Source organism: Gallinula chloropus (assembly GCF_964237585.1).
Source record: "Gallinula chloropus genome assembly, chromosome: 3".
Classification (NCBI taxonomy): domain Eukaryota; kingdom Metazoa; phylum Chordata; class Aves; order Gruiformes; family Rallidae; genus Gallinula; species Gallinula chloropus.
The window spans coordinates 67886387-67910225 of NC_140087.1; the positions used below are offsets into that span (position 1 = coordinate 67886387).

General features: G+C 39.4%; 1 protein-coding gene across 1 annotated transcript in view; it reads left to right on the top strand.

Moving 5' to 3' along the window:
* The window catches only part of AFTPH (aftiphilin), a 46686-nt gene that overhangs the window by 13353 nt on the left and 9494 nt on the right, over positions 1-23839 (top strand). Inside the window, exons 3-7 of the mRNA XM_084262529.1 lie at positions 11263-11414; positions 11951-12077; positions 12400-12456; positions 15045-15167; positions 20943-21003. Coding sequence (XP_084118655.1) covers positions 11263-11414; positions 11951-12077; positions 12400-12456; positions 15045-15167; positions 20943-21003 — 520 coding nt within the window. The remainder of the gene's footprint in view (positions 1-11262; positions 11415-11950; positions 12078-12399; positions 12457-15044; positions 15168-20942; positions 21004-23839) is intronic.

A 23839-nucleotide genomic window follows, 5' to 3' on the forward strand; every position in this document is an offset into this window, starting at 1 on the left:
TTGTGGGAGAGATTTAATTTGGTGGGGGAGATAGGCCGATATGAAATAGTATGCTGTGTTTCCATCATATCTTTTGTGCTGTTACTTCCTGCAGAAAAACGAGCAGGGTATGCTGCTTTGACAATTCTATGTGGTCATTTACATAGACTGATCAAAGGAATAAACCATCATAAACATTTCAGAGTCTGTGATAGTTTTCCCTTTGTTTCATAGCTTGCTGCCTTTTGGGGGGTCACTCAGATGTTGCCTTTTTGTAAAATAGTGATGTGATTGGAAGCTGAGATTACTGGTTGCTCAAACTTTTCATCGCCATTCTCTTATGTTTTCCAAATCTGATTAAAAGTGATGGCTTGGTGTGTATGTAGTTGCACTTGCTTAGAGAACGTGATAAAATATGACCTGTGGAGGTCTGTCCCTGATATTCCAACTTGTGGGAAGTTAACTATTTAAAAGTTACTTTTAAAAAAAATCTGTCACACATTAATTGTGGGAAGTGTCATCTTATAGCAACATCAAAAATATAGGTCTGATAATTTCTTAAAGCTGCTGCTATTTCTAGTTAGGAATTTTGGGGATGGTGGAGTAGATTAGTTTATTTCTTACTCCTACAGCCTACATTTTCTACTGTAGTTGCTAAATATCTATCAGTTTCTTCCTAAGTCTTTTCACCGGTCATCTTTGAGATCTGTGCCTGTTCACACTTAGATAATTTTTTTCTAAGTCATTGATATTACTTTTACAAAATTCAGAACTACAATTTGAGTTTAATTTTTTTTTTCCGTGCTTCTTTTGAATTGTGTCACCCCAAATGAGTAGTGTAGAGTATGCTCTGTCCTTTCGGAGTATGTAGCAACACCAATAGTGGTGTGTCCAAAAACTTTGGCTCCTCTCTGGCAGTCAAAGGAAATGAGGTAAGTCTTTTCTTCCAGGATTTTGCATAGGCTTGGTGACAGCCCTGCCTCTACTCACTTCCTACTGGTGACAGTGTAATGGCTTTTCAGAAGAAGGTTGTGCCAGCCAGAGCTTTGCAAGCATCAGCAAGTGGAATGGAGATTTTGGGGCTGATCTCTTGTCATGTTAAAAGGGGTGAGCCTCAGCTCCTGATGCTTTCTCTTTGCTGTTTTGTGCAGTGACTAGCACCAAATTTCTGAGTGGCTTCACAAGCCAGAAGGGGCTCACAAGTGAATCTGCAGGTGGATTTCTGTGCCTATACAAACACCTGCTCCTCATCACCTGAATGTGGGTCTCTTTCACAAGCTGAAAGCACAAATACATTGTTACCTCTTCTGTTGGTAATTCACCCGTTAAAATTGGAGAGTACCAAGGTCATTACTGCAATTAATCTAAATTGGTCCTGTGGCCACTTGAAAGACCATCCAGAGTTTTACAAAGAAACAGGGTGGGGAGGTGATTCCAGTAAACTATCCTTTTTTCTAATTCTGATATTAAAGGATAGTCTGAAGGTTTCAAACACTTATTTTTATTTAAACTTTTCCATAATTTTATGATGGAGTTTCGGTAGAAAACTCTTCTGAATGTAGATGTTTATAAAAGCAGGACCTTCAGAGGATCTGTAACTATTCTCCCCCCACCTCACAGTGTGCCTTTAATGAAATATTAAAACCAAGTTGCAGTGGAAGTTCTTTGGTGACTGATCATGAAGTCACACAGTAGTTTAGTTAGACTGTAAAGCAAGTTTTAAGACTTAAGTTTCCTTCTCTTTGTACCGCAGCCAGTTGTGGCTGTTTGGCTATGAGATGTTCTGCCTCCCCTGCCAGCGAGGAAGTAGGACTTGGAGAGTGTCTTACACAAATAAGCTGTAGAGGAAGTTGACCTGGATATGTTTTCTCTGTTGCAATTGTTTCCTTAGCCTTGCAATGACTGTTAGTTGCTACTATTTCCTCCAGCCATTAACTCTTAAAACAATAGTTACACACTTTCAAAACTTTTTATTCTGTAGGTAATTTAAGATTTGGAAGAATCTACTGAAAACTTATATTTTTTTTTAAAAAAGCTTTGTTTTAATCGTAAGTAGTAATTGTGCTTTTTAATCTACTGAGCCCCAGTTCAGTAAATTGCAGTAGGAAACTTGAGATTAGTTGAGTCACCATGAGCCAGCAGGCAGTCCCAGTACTTTGCAGAAACTTACCAGAATTAAACTCTGATTGTGATTGGCTTCCTTACTTTCGTTTAGGAGGAGGGTGTCACCGACGCCAAACCACAAAATATAACATTTCAAAATAGTTGCTGATCTTCTCTTTCCTATATATTAAAGTTGAGTTCTGGAGCTGTACGATGCAAGAACAGAAACACTGGCATGCAAAATAAAGCTAGGGATAGGTGGGCAAACAAAGTTGTGGTTTTATATTTTTAATTACCCTGACCAAAGAAGGATAGGGAGGAGTAGATCACTTGTGTCAATGTATTGCTGGCAGATGTAAAAAGCACTTGCTGTAGCAACATAAAGAGAGCAGGCTGTGGCAGAGAGAAATAGTCTGTGTTTGTTAGACACTTGAGATGGATGTGAAAACTGAGACCTCAGCTTAGGCTAAAGGTGAACTCGGATCACTTACAGGATACTGTATACACTTAAGCTGTGATGGTGAGGCTGAAAGAGTCACTGCAATAGGGCAGTGAAATAATTTTGAATGGTGTGTAAACAGTATGACCCTAATGTAATCCTTTATTTTTCAGTTTTCTGCTTTTGGATGCTTAGACAGCAAAATTACTGTTTAAATGTGGACATGATATATACAGCAATTTCCATCTATCCAGAATGTAGCATAAAAGGAAAGTTATTTGCCAGTAGCTCAAGCTTCCTTGCCAATGGTCTCTCTGCATTTTCCTTTGTTTCCTTAGTTAGGTGTGTGGGTGACAAGAAGATTTCGTGCTTTCTGAATGTGGTCTTGGTCATAAGTTATATGCCAGGCAAGCCATTTTAAAGATTGTAAATTCAGTGTAACATTCAATTAGAAGTTGGACTTTGCTTGAATTTAAATTATTAATCCATTCTTTTTAGCAAATGACAGAATATAAAAGTAGAAAGTAAGGGGAAAAAGGTTAATATATAAGGTAATTATTGTGACATGTAGTGGCAAAAATACCATTGTGTCATTTCTCCTTTGCTTTTGGTCTCCAGCGCTGTGAATCCTGCACGCAATCTGCAATGTAGGATTTGTAATGTGCTGACCTCTTCTATTCAGTCGTGCTGCATGGAGGGGAGAAGAAAAAGGAGGTGGTATACGGTGTTCAGTTAAAGCCACTGAAAGAATGTCACTCCTTAAAATGGTTCTGGTTTCAAAGGTGGCTGGACACAGAAAGTATCTGAACCCATATTAATACTACTGTATACCTTAATCATGCAATGACTGTCTTCAGCTGAAAAATATGTAATAGTTGGTTTCAATATTAGCTGCAGGTTTGCATTAGTATAGATGTGCCTTTGTTTCTTAAAACTGATTCAGTGTGCAGAGGTGGGTGAGCTAGTTGGTGTAACAAGTTTTGGATGGACCTGCGCTGTACCATATGCATTAATTCCCTCTATGTGATCACATAGCATGCTACTAACGTATGCTTTTAAGAAATATGAGGCTTGTAGGACAGCTTTTTCCCTGAGTGCTGAATGTTAGTCAGTTGAGGGTGTTACTCTGCTGTATTGTGCTGTAAGAATATATGTAGGACTCAGGCAGCAAAGCTCAAGAGCAGTTATTGTCTATGGTAATGGTGTGGGTGGGTAATACGGCTGTGCCTAGCTGTGTTTGAGGAGCATAGGCATCTCCAGAAAAGGACAAGATGAGTAGTGGTTTGTTTGGAAGGCCAATACTCTTACCTGATTTAGCTGAAAGTTGACAAATCCCGGAAAGGGAGGAAGGGGAAATCTGAATCGTCCTAAAGTGGTTTTTAAGATCCTCTGCTTTATTATAGAGCCTGCGTGTGCAAGCTCTGTCTCATCAGATTAATCAGACAGTGTGGGTGATGTACAGTTACTAAGCCACAAGTATGCATCAAGACAAAGAAAAACCTGGATTGCTGTCACTTAGAGTGCTTTGTCTTGGGCAGTGAATGAAGTCATCCTCTTGGAAAAAAATTAAAGACTTCAGGATCCCAGATCACCAAGGTAAATTAAGATAGTGTTGGCTAAATTAAGTTCAGACAGTTGGGTAACAACTTGCAGTGTAAATCACAGAATCATAGGGGTTGGAAGGGACCTCCAGAGATGGAGACTTCACCACCTCCCTGGGCAGCCTGTCCCAGGGCTCTGTCACCCTCACTGTGAAAAAGTTCTTCCGCATGTTGGTGTGGAACTTGCTGTGCTCCAACTTGCAGCCATTGCCCCTTGTCCTGTCCCCACAGACACTGAAAAGGGGCTGGCCAATTCCCCCTGCATCCCCTGCTTCAGATATTTATAAACATTAATTAGGTCCCCCCTTAGTCTTCTTTTCTCTAGGCTGAACAGTCCCAGCTCATTCAGCCTTTCCTCATAGGGGAGATGCTCCAGGCCCTTAATAATCTTTGTAGCCCTTCTCTGGACTCTCTCAAGGAGATCCCTGTCCTTTTTATACCAAGGAGCCCAGAACTGGACAGAATACTCCAGGTGGGGCCTGACCAGGGCAGAGCAGAGGGGGAGGATCACCTCCTTTGACCTGCTGGCTACACTCCTCCAGAAGCACCCCAGGATCCCATTGGCTCTCTTAGCCACCAGGGCACACTGCTGGCTCATGGCCAACCTGTCATCAACCAGGACCCCCAGGTCCTTGTCCACAGAGCTCTTCTCCAGCAGGTCATCCTCCAGCCTGTACTGATACAGATGGTTATTCCTCCCCAGGTGCAAGACTTTACATTTGCTTTTGTTGAATTTCATTAGGTTTCTCCCTGCCCAGCTCTCCAGCCTGTCCAGGTCTCACTGGATGGCAGCGCAGTGTTCCTGCGTGTCAGCCACTCCTCCCAGCTTTGTATCATCGGCACTTGCTGAGGGTGGATGCTATTCCCTCATCAAGGTCATCAATGAAGATATTAAACAGGACTGGACCCAACACTGAGCCCTGGGGAACACCCCTAGTCACAGGTCTCCAGTCATTCATATATATATATATATATATATATATATCTGTCTGCAAAGGGGTTTTTTGTTGTTTGGTTTTTAGTGGGTTGTTTAGGTCCCTAACGCAGTTCTTAAGTATGTGCAGCTGAAGAACAATAGAAACCAGACAATTAAGAGTAGCCCATAATTGCTGTATTTCAGAACAGGCTGGCTATGGGGACCTTACAAAAGAAAATTATTTGTGAGGGAGGGTTGTTTTCTGTTTAAATGTCACAGAACAAAATTATTTTCCATTTTGTACACGTAAGTTTGGTCGATTATACTTCCTCTCAGAGCCTGGGTGACAAGTTAGTACAACACCACAAGATAATAACAACGTGACCAACTGAAATGGGAAGTAAATTGTATATGGTAAATAAAATAACTGCTACACTTCACTTTGCCTGCATGAAAGATGCAAGTTTTGATACATCTTTCAACAAGGGAGAATAAATGTCCCAAGTCTTACAGCAAGGAGGAGGGAGGAACAGACCTTCACATTTCTACACTGAGCTTCACTGCTGCTTATAACTTATACCTCAAGCAGTAAAAATAGTTGAGAAGTCTTGTTTTTCCTTTTCACACCACTAAATTTTCAGGTTTTCTTTCCAGTTAAGCCCAAGACCTTTAAAGTTACTATTCTGGGACGTATCTAGAACTATCAGTGCCTTCTTAACTCATTAAATTATTTCTTTTTATTTCTCATCTGTGAGGGCTTTTAGCTCTTGTGGCATTATACTTGACTGTATAACTAAATAGCATCCTCTTGCTGGCTTGTAGATCTCAGTTTAGGACCAATGTGTCCATAGTAAATTATCCATGGTAATAAAAATTGAACGGTTCACTTATCTACCTCTAAGAAACCTAAGGCTCCATTGTAGATTTAGTTGCTTTTCAAGGCAGGTGGAGAAGTCATCACATTTGGATCATGAGAAGTTAAACTAAGGTTCTTTGTAGGCTTTGCTACACTCATATCTTCTTAGAGAACTTTTTGGGAAGCTCCTGTCTGCTAAGCAGACATGCACATCAGAGAAAAAAATTGTTGCTGTGTGGAAGGTAAACTGATTCTTCATTTAACCAGTCTGTTACCCTTTCCAAAGAAAAACTTGCCCCCCTTTAACTAGGAACTTAGCAATTTGTTTAAGTGAGTTTAGTGAAGTGTTCAGCTTTGTTTAATGCTTGAGCCCAGAAGATTGAGACCTACTGAAGTTGATTGGTGTCTTTCCATGGTGAGTTACATCCATTGAAATGAGTTTCTCAGCTCTCCTGTGTTAACTGCATGGTCATGTAGTTTAGGTTTTAAAGACAAAAAAAAAAAGAGGGTTGAATAAATAATTAAACCCACCCAAAATACCACCCCTGAAGTCCCACATATGCTGAAGGTGTAGGAGTAGTAGGAGTATATGGTGTCTTAGCTCCATGGAGGCAAAGGTATTGCTGGAAAATATGGTTTGGTTGTTAGAAAATCCAGCAAAGGGAATTTCTTTTTAACCTCTGCTTTATTTTAGCATGGCCAAATACCTAGGTTAGGCACTTTCCAGAGCAGCGGGTTCAGGATTTAAAATAAATAGAATTTCTCAGGCTGGTCAGTTTATTTTCTTGACTTCTGGCTCCTGAGCTTTGTTGAGCTGGGGTTTGATTTCTTTTTTTTTTTGAGCCTTCTCTTGACTTCTGAATTCTAACTAGGAGCTGATCATGTAATACCAACTTTATTCCTTTCCTAAATTACACACTTAGCATCTTTGATCCTTCACATGCTCATTTGTCTACATTCTTTTTAAAATCATGTAAGACTTGAGTATTGAAATATTCTTAAGAATTTAACTATTACACTGGTTTCATTTGTTCTTAAGTTGTCAGGTTTGTGTTTAATAGGTGCAGGCAGCTCAGAGCTTGTGCTGCTTCTTGCAAGAGCAGCTTTTAGTTTCCAGTGCAAGAAGATCACTGGACAAGCTCTTGTGTCTTCTCTGCAACTTATGTGTGATTGAGACTGTGGAGAGAAGCAAGATCACTGTTTTGGTTTGGGGGGTTGTGTGTGGAGTTTAATGTTTTTCCCACCCCCCCTTATAGACAGGGTTCCATGAAACTTCACCCAAAGGAGTGTTAGAGCTGTTAGATGGTGAAAACTGCAGTTCATATCAACTGTTTCAGTAGTGTGTCCCAGGTATCATAAAATGCCTTGGGTTGGAAGGGACCTCAAAGATTGTCTAGTTCCAGCCCCCTGCCATGGGCAGGAACACCCTCACCAGACCAGGCTGCCCAAAGCCCCATCCAACCTGGCCTTAAATGCCTCCAGGGATGGGGCTTCCACAATCTCTTTGGGAAACCTGTGCCAGTATGTTGTCTTTATGACAAATTTTATTGTCTTTTCATAGCTCTGAAGAAAGGCAGCATGCTGGAGGCAACTTCATGTGGAGTTTGCTGGGAGGATTTGGTGTGCTGGGTAGCCACAGGAGTTTTGCTCTGTTGAAGGAGTTCATAGACTTCTTTTTTTTATAGTCGTGTGGTGGAGAAGAGAAACAAATTCTGTAAACCAAGGCCAAACTTTGTCCATTTAGCTCTGAGAGCTGGATCTTGTCCCCTGCTTAACTGCCAAGGAGATAGATTCTGATCCTGTGGTTATCACTTTTATTTGAAACTCTTTTACATCTGTGATTGTTTCAGGTAGTGGTGCTTACCACATATCTTGAAAGTGTCTATCAAAAACTTATGTGCAGTCACAGAAACTGTGGGGCTTTGGGGTTTGTCAGTGTTGGAGAATCACAGTTGATGTTCAGAATGGCAGCCCATAGCCTTTGTTCACATCTTCAGTAAGTGCCTTTTGGAATCTTCTCAAATGGCAGGGAGAGCATTTTGGGTATCAAATGCTTCAATGACATGAAAAGAGGAGAAAATTTCTTGTTTTCTGACTTCTTTTTTCTAGAATTTTTCTTGCTGAAAGACATGATGTGACTGTGTATGACGAGTAATGTTTTCTTACAGTCTGTTTTATGCAAATACTACATTGAGGTTTATAGAAAATGTCCATTTACACTGATTTCAAGCTAGGTATGAAGGGTAATCCCCTTCATACCTGGGAGCTGTGACCACAGGATTTCATTACCAATTAGAAGAACAAGTTTACCTGCTTCCATTAAGAACATTGCCACAGTCTGGGAGAGGTGTGTTTGTACACTCATCCTGCTGTCCGTTTGCACATTTAGAATTAATTCCTCTGGCTTGCTATGGAAACCATTCTTCTCTATCCTGTAAAATAAGGGCTAAGCATTTCTGGAAATTCAGAAAAGAGGAAAGGAAGTGTAAAGACTGCTATAATTAAAGTGTTCCTGAAATTTTGGCACTGTTAAGATCAAATTTGAAACTGGGTGCTGACTGCTATGCTGCTGGAGTTTTATAGGCCTTCTGTTAATTCATTACTTAAGCAAGCATATTCTTAGTCACTAACATGTTCTGAAATGCTGATCCTCTTCAAGAAACGTGCTGCCTTCATGATACAGTGCCTTTCATCTGCCTCTTCCTGGTAGCATGTACTCCTGGTGTATCAAAGAAATGAAATAAGCATCACTTCCTCATGGAATACTGTTTAGTTTTACTACTTAAAAATGCAGATTAATATCTTAGTTCTGGTCGACAAACATGAAACAGCCTACAAGTATCATACCTTCCTGTATGGCCAGAACGATTTGGCATGAAGAGATGATTAAGAGGAAAACTATATACTGTAGAACATGACTCATTATGGTCAAAATACACCAATAAGGTAATGAAGAGGAGAAGAAATAAATGTGAGTAAAGTATGATCCATACTTCAATTCCTTTGATGGTGTAATAATTATGACGTTTTTGATGTTACAGTTTACAAATAACTGAACCTGGTGGCTGTCCCTGAGGGGCGTTTCTTTCATGGCTACATAGCAAAGCTGCAGAGCTGACGTTCTAAGGAAGTTCACTTTCCTGCCTTTTGAAGCTAGCACTTAAATAGGGAAAACAGACTGAGCAGACTTGGTTCCTGTTCCCAACTCATCCTCCTGATTCCAGTGCAGAATCATGATAGGCCGATATCCTGACAAATGTGGTCTCTCCTCTGTGCTCTCTTGATTGTAATGCACAGCCTCTGGGGTTGATGTTTGTAAATTCCAACGTTGCTGCTGGAATATGCTGCATCTCCACAGGAGGGCTCTGCTGGCATAGCCATACCAGCACATGCCGTGGGACGCTTGTGGGATTGGGATTTTCGCCTACTCAGTTTATTTTCGATTTCCCCAGTAGCAAAGCTGGATGCTGCCCTGTGTGCAGTGCAGTAGAGCTTCAGAAACGTGGCTGCTGAGGAAAGGTAGCCTAGGAAGATAGCAGTGCTGCTTTTGTGCCAGGCTTACGTGCCCTTCTCCTAGCAAGAAGAGATTTGAGTCCTGCTGTTGAAAACAAGTACATTCAAAAAAAGTCTTTAATTTTGGTTTTATGACCTTGCCTTGCAGCTGGTACTTTTTAATAACACATAAGAGATTGCCAGTTACCTGTTCTTAGCGGGTTGAACTGGGGGGAAAAATATGTTCCTGTCAGTAGTACATCCGAAGTCTGAGACCAGTTAATAGACCTAGAACAAAATTCAAGTTCTGTGTCTATGTGGAAATACTAGTGAGATAGAAGGAAAAAAAACCCCACCATACGATACTTGCCCCAAAAAAGGGGAGGGGGGGATTTTTTTGTTTTCTTGGAGTGTGAGGTTATTTGAGGGTTTTTTTGTTTAAATATTAAATCAGCCTTCCAAGGTCCAAGTGACAAGAGTTGGAGCATTCTCCAATGCATGCTGTGGAATGAAAATGCCTGGAAACCATTGGTACCAATATGTTTTGTTTATATATTCGAGACCTTATCCTAGCCAGCGGTGGTGGTGGTCCTGGTGGAGAAGAAAGCAGGAGATGTGTGCTATTATGAAACTTAACCTTGTCTGCCTTAGATGCTGGTTACCTTTCTCCCAAGGAGAAGTGACAGCAGCATCACAACACAGTTGCAACTACTGTGACAAGCAGGGAATCCTGCCCTGTCTCTCAAACCCAGAGTAAATAGATCCACAGTCCCCCCTGCAAAACTGAGTATTTGTATGTGCATACTCTTGATTTGAGTTTATAGTGTAAGACGGCAGAAAGGAAGTCAGACACGAGTAATGTACATAAAGTTGTGATTATGCAAACCATGCTGCTATCTAGCTGGCTTCTCATGCAGCTGAAATAAAACTTACTGGGCATTTTTTAAGTTAGTAAGTTAGGATAGAAACACTGCCAAGGTTGACTTTTAATCCCTGCAGGATCACAGCATTCAGCATCAACTGTTTGAATCGTGAATGGGAGGAAAGGGAAATTGTTTGGGGGAAAAGAATTATTTTATTTAAATTAAACAGACTTTAATGTGTATAAAAAAACCAAATAAGTTTTAGGGAAGAAATCAAAGTATTAAGTAATTGTTCACCTTTTTTTGGTATGGAGAAGTACAAAAAAACCTTATAACTACTTTTTGATAAACAGTATGTTTAAATGGCTTAGTCTTGGCCCATCTGTGTGATACCTGACTATCATGTGAACAGTAACAAATGATGCTGGGGATTACAGTTTTCCACGTTCGACTCATACTAACATCTTTTTAGGAAGCATACAGTCTTTGGTCAATAAATAGTTTTTCCTTACTAGTTTCAAATTTACTATCAACACCATGAGTGTGTTGCACCTCAGGCTGTTTTGTGAGACCTTAAACTGCCTGCATCCTCTAAGAAGGGATGCTGCCTCCTGAATCCACGTTTTGTCCCGAGTTTGGATTGAAGTCCCTAACAATGCTATTTTCGGTTCGTATTTCAGATAACATTGAATACCAAGCTTGCTGGAAAAAACCTTCAGCACACAATGTATAAATTGGAGTCTTTAACACGTTTTAAGTACACATAACTCTATATTCATTGCACATCTTTTCTGCTAATTTATCATAAAGAATGACTCTGGTGAGAACTACTCCATACTGTTCTGTATGAATTTCTTACTGTTTCTCAGTAGCTAGCAGGCTGTGTTTCATGTTTAGGACAGTTAGGGACCTTGTGATAAGTGAAACTTTAGCATTGATGTATTATTTTCCATCTTAACATCATTTTTAAAGCGGTTAACAAAATGACATAAATGCTTTTCTCTTTGATATAGACAACGTTGTTAAGTCGTCTGGAACGAATATTTGAAGCCTGTTTTCCTTCTATACCTGTTCTTGAAATTGAAGAGGAAATAAGTTCCTTGAATCATTTGTTGGAGGCAGGTGAAAAGCAGGTGACAACTGAGGAGACATTAACAAGTACTCGGTAAGAAGCCACAGTGCCACCAACTTAAAATGGCATAGAAACCTGTCCTCTTCGGGAACTTAAAACCTGTAGCAGTAATTCAAGTGAGCAGTTTGCTTCAAGCGTTTTGAAAAGCTGTTGAGTAAAAATTAGCTATCTAGCAGAAAGCTTGTTTCGGGTGACTACGTGTACCAGGAGTGTTTCACTGAGCATATCAACTTTATCAGCAGCATATCATCTTCTTTTAAGTGATGTCTCTAAGTTAGTCAGAATGCATTATTAGTTACACTTGATATAAATTGCTATATTTATTCGTGTGATGATCAAGTCTAAGTAGGCCTTGTCCTGCCTGCTGTGGACATCATTTTCTAATAATAAGTGTGAACTATAATTGTTTTGAGAACACTGTGCAGTTTTTAGTTCCCCTGGGTGCTTTGCTTGGGCGTAAGTTTAATTGGAACCTATAAGAAGTCACTTGCATTAAAAACTAAAATACATATTCAATGCTGCTAAACTGTTAATCCTGTTGATAACTTCATTTATGCTGTGTTGCATAGGGAACTGATGGACGTGTGGACAGAGCTGCAGGATATCCATGATGCATATGGACTGAGATACCAGTGGGGCGGCTCCCACAGCAACAAAAAGCTTTTGTGCTCCTTGGGAATTGACACGAGAAATATTGTGAGTCTGTCAATAAAACTTGCTTTCTAAATAATGGAGCTGCTCCAAATGTAGAATCAGGTGAAAGTCTTTTTGTATGAATGCTTGTCTTTTAATGGCATAGCTGCAGTGAACGTGACTTTTTCATGATGGACCGTCTGACAGCTCAACTTTTTATAAGCCCTATTAATATTAAGTTGCATTAGTTGTTAAATTTGCATTACATTTAGTATAGTATTTATTCTCTGGTATTATTCTTATACAAGTTACTTAGTGTTGAAAAAATATTATCATCACTGACACAGAAACTCCCTAATATGATTTTTTGTTGTTGTTTTATCAGCTCTTTACAGGCAACAAGAAACAGCCTGTTATAGTGCCCATGTATGCAGCAGGACTGGTAAGCTTTTTTTAGGGTTATTTTTTGTTATAGCTCCAACAATGTTATATAATGAAATATATAAAACAATGTTAAGCTCTGACTATGCTGAAAGATATTTTTGTAAGTACAGTTATGGCTTAGGCATCACTTGAAATGCTAGGAAAGAGTAATGAAATACTCAATTTCATTATGTTTGCAAGCAGATACTTTACTTCAAATGAGAAAAGTAGTGACTATTTCACAAAGCAAGCTGTCTTCTCTAATAAAATGGGCTAGCTAGTCCATGCTCAGTTTGAGACAGGTTCTAAAAAAATTGATTGAAGTAATGTGTATGCAGCAGTAAAAAGCTGTTCTTGTTGAATTTTAACTATTAAATATGAGGTATAGATATAGAAAAGCCTACTACAACTTGACACAACAAACTAGATGGTTAAATAGTTGTCAAAAATGATAAAGAACCAGATAGTTATGGTATTCCATTAAAAGTGTGTAGGAAGCTTTCTCAGTGCTCTTAAGCATTGCTCTTTGTGCAACTGTTTCTCTGATGGACTGTTTATTAATTACTTGGTTGCATCTCAGTGTCCCTAGCTCAAGACATGTGCATGATAATGCTTTGCAGTGTTATTGGCATTTTAATAAAGGACCCACATTATATATATGCACATATATAATATGTGTAACATATAGAGTAATATATTTATGCATACAAGAAGCATTGTATAGCCAATACTGTGATTGCTCCAAGTGACAGATAAAATTAGCAAGTGTAAGTTAGATGTCTTGAAGAAAACTCAAGTAGCCTAGTGCAGTAAAATCAACTGTTTCCCTTAGGCCAATACTCTGGCCTTCCAGACTGTGCAATGTCTGTAGTACTAAAAACATTCAGAAGATGAAGTTTGGCATTTTTGCTAGTCTGAGCAGAGCAAATATGGGTTTTGTTGGGGTGTTTTTCTGGAAACATATATACACACATATATATGCGTTTTATATTGTCATTCACAAATGGAGTATAGAAGGATTACAGTTGTCTTTTGTATATACTAAGCTACCTTAATCTGTAGGTTAATTTTATATTTTATAACTTTATACAGTCAGTTTCTAGAGCTTTTGTTTTCTAATGCATCAGGGTCAGCTCATGCACTTCTGTAATACTTCTGATATAAGGGTGGTATTCTGATACGGAGAGAGATTACAATTCACAGCAATTGCTGTTCTCTAACACATTTCTGAGCAAGACTACGTATGCAACATGGGCAGTTATGTCTTGCACCTCACCTTGCTGAGGTGATCAAGGGGCTGGAGTGGCTTTCCTATGAAGACAGGCTGAGAGAGTTGGGCTTGTTCAGCCTGGAGAGGAGAAGGCTCCGGGGTGACCTACATGCAGTGTACCAATACTTAAAGGGGTCCTACAGGAAAGTGGGAGAGGGACTGTTCACCAGAGAGTGTACTGATAGGACAAGAAGCAGTGGCTTCAAGCTGAAAGAAGGGAGGTTTAGGTTAAGTGTTAGAAGAAATTCTTTACTCTGAAGCTGGTGAGGCCCTGGCACAGGCTGCCCAGAGAGGTTGTGGAAGCCCCTGCCTTGGAGGCATTTAAGGCCAGGCTGGATGGGGCTTTGGGCAGCCTGGTCTAGCGAGGGTGTCCCTGCCAATGGCAGGGGGCTGGAACTAATAGATAGGCTTTGAGGTCCCTTCCAACCCGAAGCATTCTATGATTCTATTAATTATCTGCTACACTTTTAAAATACATATAAGTTGGATACAGATGGTGGTAGGAGTGAAGTGTCTTTCTGCTTCCTGTTGCCACACTGCTTCATGTGTTTCTCTGCTGCCCAAAAGAATTGACGTAACAGTGGTTAAATTCTATGTCCCTAGCATAGTGTAAGGTCAGCTGTGGGACAGCTTACCTTAGTGCCTGAATTCCTGAAATTATTTTAAAATAATATGCAAGTTGGAAATCCCATGGTTTGATTTGGTGGTTTCTTTTCTCATACCTCATTGGTCTGAGGTGGTTTTACTGTCTCAGTGAAAACTTTGGTCTTTCTGTAAATTGTTCTCACCCTGAACTTTGTCCAGGACCACCTGTTTCTTCAAACAGTTTGTTTAAAATCTTAGTGCTTTTTAATGCATTTATTTCCATGTCAATAATTCTTGCTAACGCTCTGTAAACTGATAATTTGACTTGTTTCTTAATTACTTAAATTTTGAAATGGAATTAATGCACCTTGTACCTTTCTGATGGGCCACTTGATATTTCCGGAATAGTCTACAGGCAGTTGGGAGGAGAAGATGTTGCCTTACCTTCCCCCAGCTTAAATTACAATATTGAAAGTTGAAAGCAAGCTGCAGCTAAGTACTTGGGTATCAGTTACTGGGTGTAAAATGTTTCTGAGGTCTAAGGATCCAAGATAATTCTCTCCCCTGCCCCATAACCTTCTGTGTCCCCGTTGCCGAAAGTGTCACTGAGATGTATGCTTGCCCCCAAGCCCCTACTTGAGGCTGCTGTTGCCTACTAGTGTGGTTTTGTTTTTTTTATCTCCAGTTCTTGGAATATATATAAGTGTGTGTGTCTGTGTGCATGTGACTTTCAAAATTATTTCTTTATATAGGGTATGTTAGAGCCTACCAAGGAACCTTTGAAACCAATATCTGCAGCAGAAAAAATAGCTTCAATAGGACAGACACCTCCTGTATCACCAGAGATGAACACGTGTACATCTGATCAGTTCCAGGTAAAAAAGCCCAGATAGATAAGGGGCAAGAAAGGAAAAGAAAGAGTGAGGGAAATAATGAGGTGCCTTACCTCTTCCTTCATACTTAAAATATCTATATGGTGTGATCAGAGACCTGTATGTGAAGGGCAGGTTCTCCTTGTGTCAGATTGAAGTCCTGCTCTTGGATCTACTTTTCATGTGTGGCTGGAGGGGAGTCCCTATGATAAGACTGTGGCAGTTGGTGGTCAGCATTTAAAAGTCCTGATGGATGTTTCCTGCTATACAACAACCTGCTCCAAAAGGGGGGAAGTTGCTTCCACAAATTTTAGACAGAATTTTCCAGTTGTCTTTCCTCTAGCTAATATTTTTCATCTTTTGCTTTTTCTGAGGCTTATTGTAGGAGTCTGATAGAAAATGAGGTCAGAGGAGTTTAGAAGTGAGCTTTAGAATTCAATTATAATACAGTTTTGGTGGTGGTGGTTTTGACGTGGTATTAGAAGACCACTTAAATGCCAAGCCTGTTGCATTGTGTGTGGAGGGTAACTAGCTCATGGACATGCAGAGATGTTTCATTTTCAGTGTCGCTGCAGTGGTACTTGGCATACATTCAGTGCCAGCTGTGTCCCTCCTTAGTGCAGGTCTTGTTTAATCTGCCCAGCATTTTCAGTTAATGTGCTCTGCTTGTGACTTCCGATTGAAGGCATTCCACAATCCTTGTGATAGACCTAACCTTAACACCAGGGAATACTGAATATAGTGATTTCCTTGCACTCTTTGCTCTGCCGTACTGCAGAGTTCTACCTCTGCTGTGCTAGTCCCAGAGGAGAACTGGTTTTTATATTGTGGCATAGCACATGTCTGTGGGCTCAGAGCTGAGATGGTTTCATGTAGTAATGTACACATTTGGTGATGCTTCCTATGCCACTTCTCATAAATACTAAAGTGGAGCTGCCGACCTTGGTATTGTAAAGGCAGCAATAATGATTATTGCAGCCAGTCTGAGCTGAAGGAATCACTCTTGTGACTTCTGTATTTGATTAAAGTAGGAAAAAATCAGTGCCTTTCTGTAGCAATCTGAGTACTTTCTTACAGAGGGGACAACCCATGCACTACACAGAGCCTACAGAACTACAAGAAGGAAGATCTGAGTGGGAGCTCTAAGCACTTAGAATGCTTAACAGGCCATAGCGAAGTGACATTGAGAAAGGTTCAGGGCATGAACGATGAGTTCTTCACCTTAGAGACCTTGTTTCTTTCTTGGCCTCGCTTTATGTTAAGTGTTTGGTGTCTTCTGTGTGCGTTAGGGAAGAAAATCCAGCTTCACTTTGCAATATGCAGACTGCCTCTTGTAAATACACCAGACTGTAGTGGTGTTGAGATGATGTGCCCAAACTTTGGTAAACATTTCATTCTAAATTCCTCCATTTTTAGACAGCAGTGATGATTGGTCACCCATATATTCAGAAATTTCAGCATATTGGCTTTCTTCTTGACAAGAGAGGTTCTGGTTAAGAGTCCTATGCTCTGCTTAAGGAACGAAGAAGAATTCTCCTTTGAAAACCTGGTGTTTATGGGACTTGTATACACGTCAGTGTCTGTGTGTGTACGACTTCCTGCTAGGGGAATAAGATTATGAAATAAACACTCTGATGTGAAAGTGGGAGTGGAAAGAACAAAACCACAGAAGTGTCTCCTTAGTTTTTTTGGCTGTAAGCAAATGGAGGAAAGCATGTAGAGTTTTAACATAGAGAGCATTAGTAATCAAAAGAATGAGAGGGCAAAAAGTACCAAATGAGATGCAATAATTTTTCCTAGTTATCTTATAAATTCTGTATGCTTTGGCCTCCTTCCTTGCAGAAGGCTCTGGAAGCACAATGGACAAATTTCTGTCTGAGCAATTTAAGCTGTAAGAACAAAACTTTGAAAATTTTGATCTCTCAAGCTAACTTACTGCCTAATCTATCCCAGTAGTTTATTGTATAGAGATACCTTTTGTAGATGTGTTGTTTTACATTTGAAGGTAGTGTCTAAATTATTCTTAGGTCTGTTTGTCTTGACAGTTGAGGGCTTTATTTCTCTCTTCCTCTCTGCCACAAGTGTAAGGCAGTAAACAGAATATCCTGAATAATCCCTGATTGTTGTTGCCTCTAAGCATGGTGTCTCAAAGACTTGACTGGCCTGAAGTAAAAGGCTTTGTCAAGGCACATCATGTGCAAGAGAATAGCTGCTCAATCAGGCAACCTTTGATTTTAAAACGTGAGACAGGTACCCCTCTTATAACGTTTTCTGTAGCTTGTTTTACACCATGGCCAAGTCTTCAGGCAGTGCCATTAAAATATGTTCCAGTGCTTATTAAAAAGGTCACTGCCTGAATTTAATGTCTTGATTTGATGCTGTTCTCTGGTTTAATGTTGCTTTAAACTGTATTTATCAGCTTCTCTTTGCCTTTCTCGCAAAAAAGTAATATAGATGTTTCTGCACCTTAGGTATTGCTTCAGAGCATCCTCTTCTTTCTATTTGGGACTGTTTCATTGTCCTAGCATACAGGATATATTTTGTTACCCTCCTGGTTTTGCGTAGTATGTTTTATATTGGATAGAAATCTACAGTGATGCAGAGCTTTCTAGAAGAAAATTAGTGGTAATTCTTTACTGCAGGTGCCCATTACAGCATGCCTGCATGCATGCAATTCACTGAATTAGGGATCAGTTATAATAGAAATATGTATCTTACACTTGTTGGCTATGAGGGACTGAGCCTTAATTAAACCCCACGGGGTGACAGTCTTTAAAAACACATTTAATTACATAAGGGACCATCAGGACTTCTAACAATGACAGATGCAAATGACCATATTATTGGCCACCAGCCAATGGTTCAATTATGGAACTGCTCTCCAGTTATACATAGAAGAAAGATCCAAGAAGATATGTAGCTTTGACAGAGTAAAAGAAAGATTTGCAGGTAAGAGATACTACAGAACTTGCTAATCTGTCAGATGTAAGAGCCTTTTAAAGGTGCTGTCTGGGAGAAAGCATATTCAGTACTGTTGTAATGTTGCCATTGAATGCACACAATAAAATGTATTAATTACTTCACTGTAAACCTATTTCTGAAATGTTTTTGATGCTTATTTGTGGGATCCCTCCAAATATTTACACTGTATTTGTATTGCAAGCCCTTCTATTTTCCCCCCAGCTTTAAGACAGCAAAATACTTTTTTCTTTCTTTGTTTAATTTTCTTTGGGTAATTATTGGCACAGAGACAAACATTTACATTTTACTCCTCTGGATTATAAAAGCTCTTATGTAATACCATTCTAAAATTACTGTGTGAAAGCATCTCTCACTTTGATAAAAGTGAAACATGATGCAGTAAAACCAGCAGGCATCTTAGTTTCGTGTTTCTCACTTCCTTACCGCTCAGAGTCGTGCTCTGACAGCCGAGTGTGCTGCTTCATTTTCTTACTGTGTCCTGTAATCGGAGATGGAAGGAGGAGCAAGAGCAGTTTGCTCCGGTTCTCGGGATTCTTTGGGATTTTCCTGAAAGCATGTTATTAAAATAGTGGCTGTAAATGCCCTAGTCTAGCAACCTGCTGATCTCTGAAAGACAAAACATTGTATTCCCGTTTGCTGGGCATGTTCTCACTGTCTGAGGTGTCAGTGCTGTGTTTGGGTGCCCTGGTGTGCTTGCTTATCACAGGGCTGAGGCTGCTAGAAACAAAACTTTTGCTTTCTGTTTGAATTGGCTTTTGCCTCTGCCTTTTTTTTTTCAGTTTGCTTGCAGTTGTGTAGACCTGGGCTTGCCAGTGCCCTGTAGAGATGGGGTCTGCTTTACTTGCCACCCCACTTCTTTTGCAAGCGGTAGAATTCAGCAGAAAGGTCTCATTCTGCAGAGTAGGCCAATATCCGTAGTATACTCTTACTGGTTGGGAGTCAGATTCTTCCCCCCCCCCACGCCCCATCTTAGGGAGAATACATCACATCCTTTATCCTCTCTGTGGCAAACTTGAGAATCTAGTCCTCATTAGTGGGAAAATCTCAGCCAGCCATTGGTACTACCTTTCCTATACAGTTCTGTCACACTCATTAGTCCTGACTCAGTCTTTTGACACAAACTGTAGTGGGTGTTTTCCTCAGTAAGTGAGAGTTAGTAGGAAGCTACTTTGTTTCAATTTGAGTTCATTTTCCTCAGGGCAGAAAGCCACTATATTATCATAATCAACTGCTTTTTTAAATTATTTTTTTAAAATTCAAACTCCTTTTAACATTAACATCTTTTAGGTGTGACTTTTTAAACAAGCTACTGATGATAGTGATCATTGTTACTTCATCAGGTGTAGCTTCCAGACTGCTAACGCTGTGTTTCCATGCAAATCATTTCAACACCAGTAATTTCATTACCAATGTAAAGTAAAAAGTGTGGCATCAGCTCCTTAAGCTCCATGGAGAGTACTGTCCTAGTTGTGCTCAGTACTGAAAATATTTCCAAGTCATTAGGTGGGAAAGATTTTTCTAGGCAAGGCACTTACTATGAGTAAACACAGAAATCTCCAGCTCCCTTCATTTTTCTTTCTATAAACATCTATCACCTGGCAAAAAACCTCCAACTGTTAGCTTAGTTGCATAAAGCTAGCTCACATTGCTACAGTCTTGATTTGTGAATCTGCATATGTTTGTTACTGTTGGATATTAGAAAGTTTTAAAAGTTTTTTTTAAAAAAATAATAAATTCCAACTCTGACTTTCTACAAAAGCAAAGAGAAGTTACGTCTCTGCCACTGGAGGAGACAAATGCATTTTGAATAATGCTGTAGAGTACTTCCACTTGTTTTTCTTTTCCCAAAGTCTGATTGTCCTGTTAGAAGTTAAAGGCACATCCTTCCCCAGGACTTCTTGGTAGTTGATCCTCACTGGGGAGAGAGCAGAAATGTAACACTCAGAAATAGAAAGATCATCTTATTTCAGACACTGTCTGATACTGTCCTGTGGGTTTTGTCCTGAGAATGCAGGAGGGCAGCAGTTGCAAGTTACACTGCACCCAAACACATTTGCCCTGTAAAGCATGGTCCCTGCTGCTTCCTTGGTTACCTGTGTGTGCTCAAAAGACTTAGCAAGAGGGAAGGAAGAGGCAAGGATGCACTCCCTTCAGGAGGAGTCAATGTTTCCACACTCCTCTTGTTTAAGTGTTGTTACCAGTGGGTTAATTCTTACAGGACAAGAAGTCACAGGATTTATTTTTGTTTGTAAAGGGGGTGGAGTTGAGAGGGTGTTGATAGTTTCCTCCCTCACATATAGGGATTATTTCTCTTGGAAGCAAAACAAACTGAAAGAATTATGGGGTATTTGATGGTAAATAACTGATTTTATATATAGTCAGGACAAAGCATGGATGTACAGGCAGCTTTCACTAATAAACATATAATTGTGTATACATAACTCTTTATGCAAAATGTCTCATCTTCCATGAAAGTAACAGTAGTTTAATGTTCAACTATGCCTTATGGGGTTTTTTTATTCCATTCATATGTTTTAGTTAATTTGCAAATCCTACTTGAGTTAGAAGTTAAGTAATCTGTACTGTTGAGAATTTACTGAGACTTCCTGCGGTACAACAAATCTGCTTTGAATTTTTAGTGCATATTGTGAAAATACACACCTCCTGAAATTTGGGGCTTGCTTGTTTAGTTGTCTTTTTAGTATTTAGTTGCTAAAGAATCTGTTGTTTGAACTGCTTTGCATTGTTATAACCTGAACTGACTATAAAATCTGATTTCTGACTTTTCAACTCTAGGAATCTCTACCACCTGTCCAGTTTGACTGGAGTAGCAGTGGCCTTACTAACCCTTTAGATGGTACGTCTCTCCGTAGAGCCTCTAGCACCAGAGCTAGAGATAAGAAAGCTACAAAGTTCAGACAAACATCTATCTGCTGATTATTTTTTTAAAATATACACACACACATATATATATAAAAAATATAATATTTATTTCTTACTCCTAACTTTGGAAATTCAGGCTTTCTTTCTGATTAACTGTGCCCCTATGTGAAGTACCATGTAGTCTGGAAAACACTAAGTTGAGTAATATTTTAGGTTCCTGTCATAAGCTAATGACACAGTGGCAATATTAACACTTCATTATATACATAACTGCTAATTATAATGAGACTCTGAACAAATGAGCATTAATGAGTTTTACTACTTAAAAGTATTTTTCACCAGTAAACTATCTCTTTAGACATCCTTTGAATGACAAACTCGTGTATAGTGGCTACTTCAAAGCACAACATTTTAACCACAAACTGTTTGCAAATAATACACTTGAGCTGAAAGTTTTCAGACTTACAGATAATTTTATATTTCAAAAATGTGACTTTGTGTGTTATCACTTTTGCTGACACTCAAGTGCAAATTACAGCTAATAAATTAAAGAGGTAGCTGCAAACTTATTTGTATCTGTAAATGTGTATAGTTACCACATAAGACCCCTCACCTATGTCTGTTTTCATAGCAAAGTGAGTTGTGCCACTGCCTCCCATCTCAGAAATCCAAGTGTTTGCAAGGGAAGTACAACAAGTTTCCGGAACTTGTTTGACACACTAGAAACCTGTAAAGAAACAGATACCTTTATGAGGAGCCTGCTAAAAGCAATTCATTCTTGAAACACAAGTTGTTCAAAAGCAGGCTGAAACAAACTGCACCTCTTACTGCACTGGTGTTGCCTCACAGTGTTGTTTCAGAGTATGTGGGATGTTAAGAGTTTGGATAGCAATATCATGGTGCTGAAGGAAAGCCTGGATGGACCCTTTTGCTGTTGTCTGGTGTCTTATTACTTCAGTCAATCATCATGCTTTCTTTTTAACAAACTTCTTTAAAATGTATCTTGGTTTGATTTCTGTTTTAGTACTAAAGGGGAACAGTATAACTTACCAGTAAGCCACTGGATATGGGAGTGGCATTTGTTATGCTGTGTTCACACTGCTTTAAAATAATAATTAATAGCTTAAAGCTGCCGAACAAAACTCTACAGCATCTTGGTTTTTTTAGTCTTTGCTCTTTGGCGGTCTGCTAAGTCTTCCCAATGAAAGAATGGCTTTCAGTTTCAGCGAGGGGAGAAAAAGCCTGCTGTATTCTAACTATCAATTGACCTATATATTGTTTCCCTTTAACTGATCACATCTTTCTCTCTGGGTCGTGCTGGTTCTCTTTCATTTTTAGATTGAAATAAATATATCTATTTTAAAGTTACTAGTGTTGATTTCCTTGCTGCATTGTACATGAGGAAATGTGCACTGAATTAAGTTGTTAACATTTTAGAAGGTACAAACTAATACTGTAAGCATTGTTTTCATGTCAATTTTTAAATTGCGTACTGAGTACTAATTATAACTTGCATGTTCAAGTGTGTGTCTTACCCCTTTTTACACATAAACCCCTCCCTTGGCTTACCTTCTATATGGCTGCCTACCAACACGGTCACTGAATTTCAAGCTAGTGGAGGTTCCACTCTTCTGAACCTTGATTTCTTTGGGCCCGTGGATGACAGTAGCTCTAGCAGCACCACCACAATCCCAGGTCAGCAGAGTGTTAAAACCACAACTGTAATATTTATAACGACTTACTAAAAGCATGAGCACATCACTTGACTTTCCTATAAACAAGGAGAAATTTTACGTTGCCTTTTCTAAAATGTCTTTCTACTGCATTTCTTTTTCCTTTAATCTTTGTTCTGTTTTCTGATGTTTTGTATCGAGTGCAAGTATTTAAAAGGTACTGTCAGCTCTACTTGTTGCCTGCTGAAGGAATGAATGGCTCTTACGCTCTTGCAAACGTTATGTTAAAACACTTGTTTCAAAGGAGACCTTTAGGAAGTTAACTTTTCTGAGCATGTAAGAAAAAATGGAGAAATGCTGTGGATGTGGCAACTCCTGAAAAATGAGGCTTGCTCTCTATTCTGAGTGAGCGTCTCCAAATTGCAGGATTATGGTGTTACTTGGAAGTTATGTATGAACATAAAGTTATGGTGCTTAATGTATCACAAGCCTGGTTGGTGTTTTCTGCTACCAGGAGGTGGTATAATTTTCTCTGTGTGAACTGCTAATACTAATTAAAAAAGTGAAAAAAGTGTTTTAACAATATTCATAATAGAAAATAAGGATATTTGCATGTTTGTGGGACATCAGAAGTTCATGAATGTTAATTATAAAACCAAAGCACTTTATCCAGAACTTACTCCTGTATAAGGAGATGAAAATACCACTCTCCCTGTTGAATAATCACAGAATCATAGAATGGCATGGGTTGGAAGGGACCCCAAGGACCATAGAGTTCCAACCCCCCTCCGCCATAGGCAGGGGCACCAACTTCCCGGCCTGGATCTACACAAAAGTAACTGAATTTATGGTGTGGTTTTGACACTATTGAATATTTTGCATGAGCTGGTGAAAACCTACACTTTAAACTAATTTCTGCAGGATTTTAAGGCAAAATTTTTGGGATTTATCCCAGTGCATAGGTTAAGTAGATAAGTCAAAGATTCTTTCAGTACAGTTCCTGAAGCCATGATAATCACTTTCTTCACAGGAAGAATGTGGGGTTTTTTCCTCTTAGTGACTTTAATTTTTTTTAAATACAATTTTTAAGAGGCTTGGAGTTTTCCCACATTTAAAAGTGCTTAAGTTTGTTTTTTT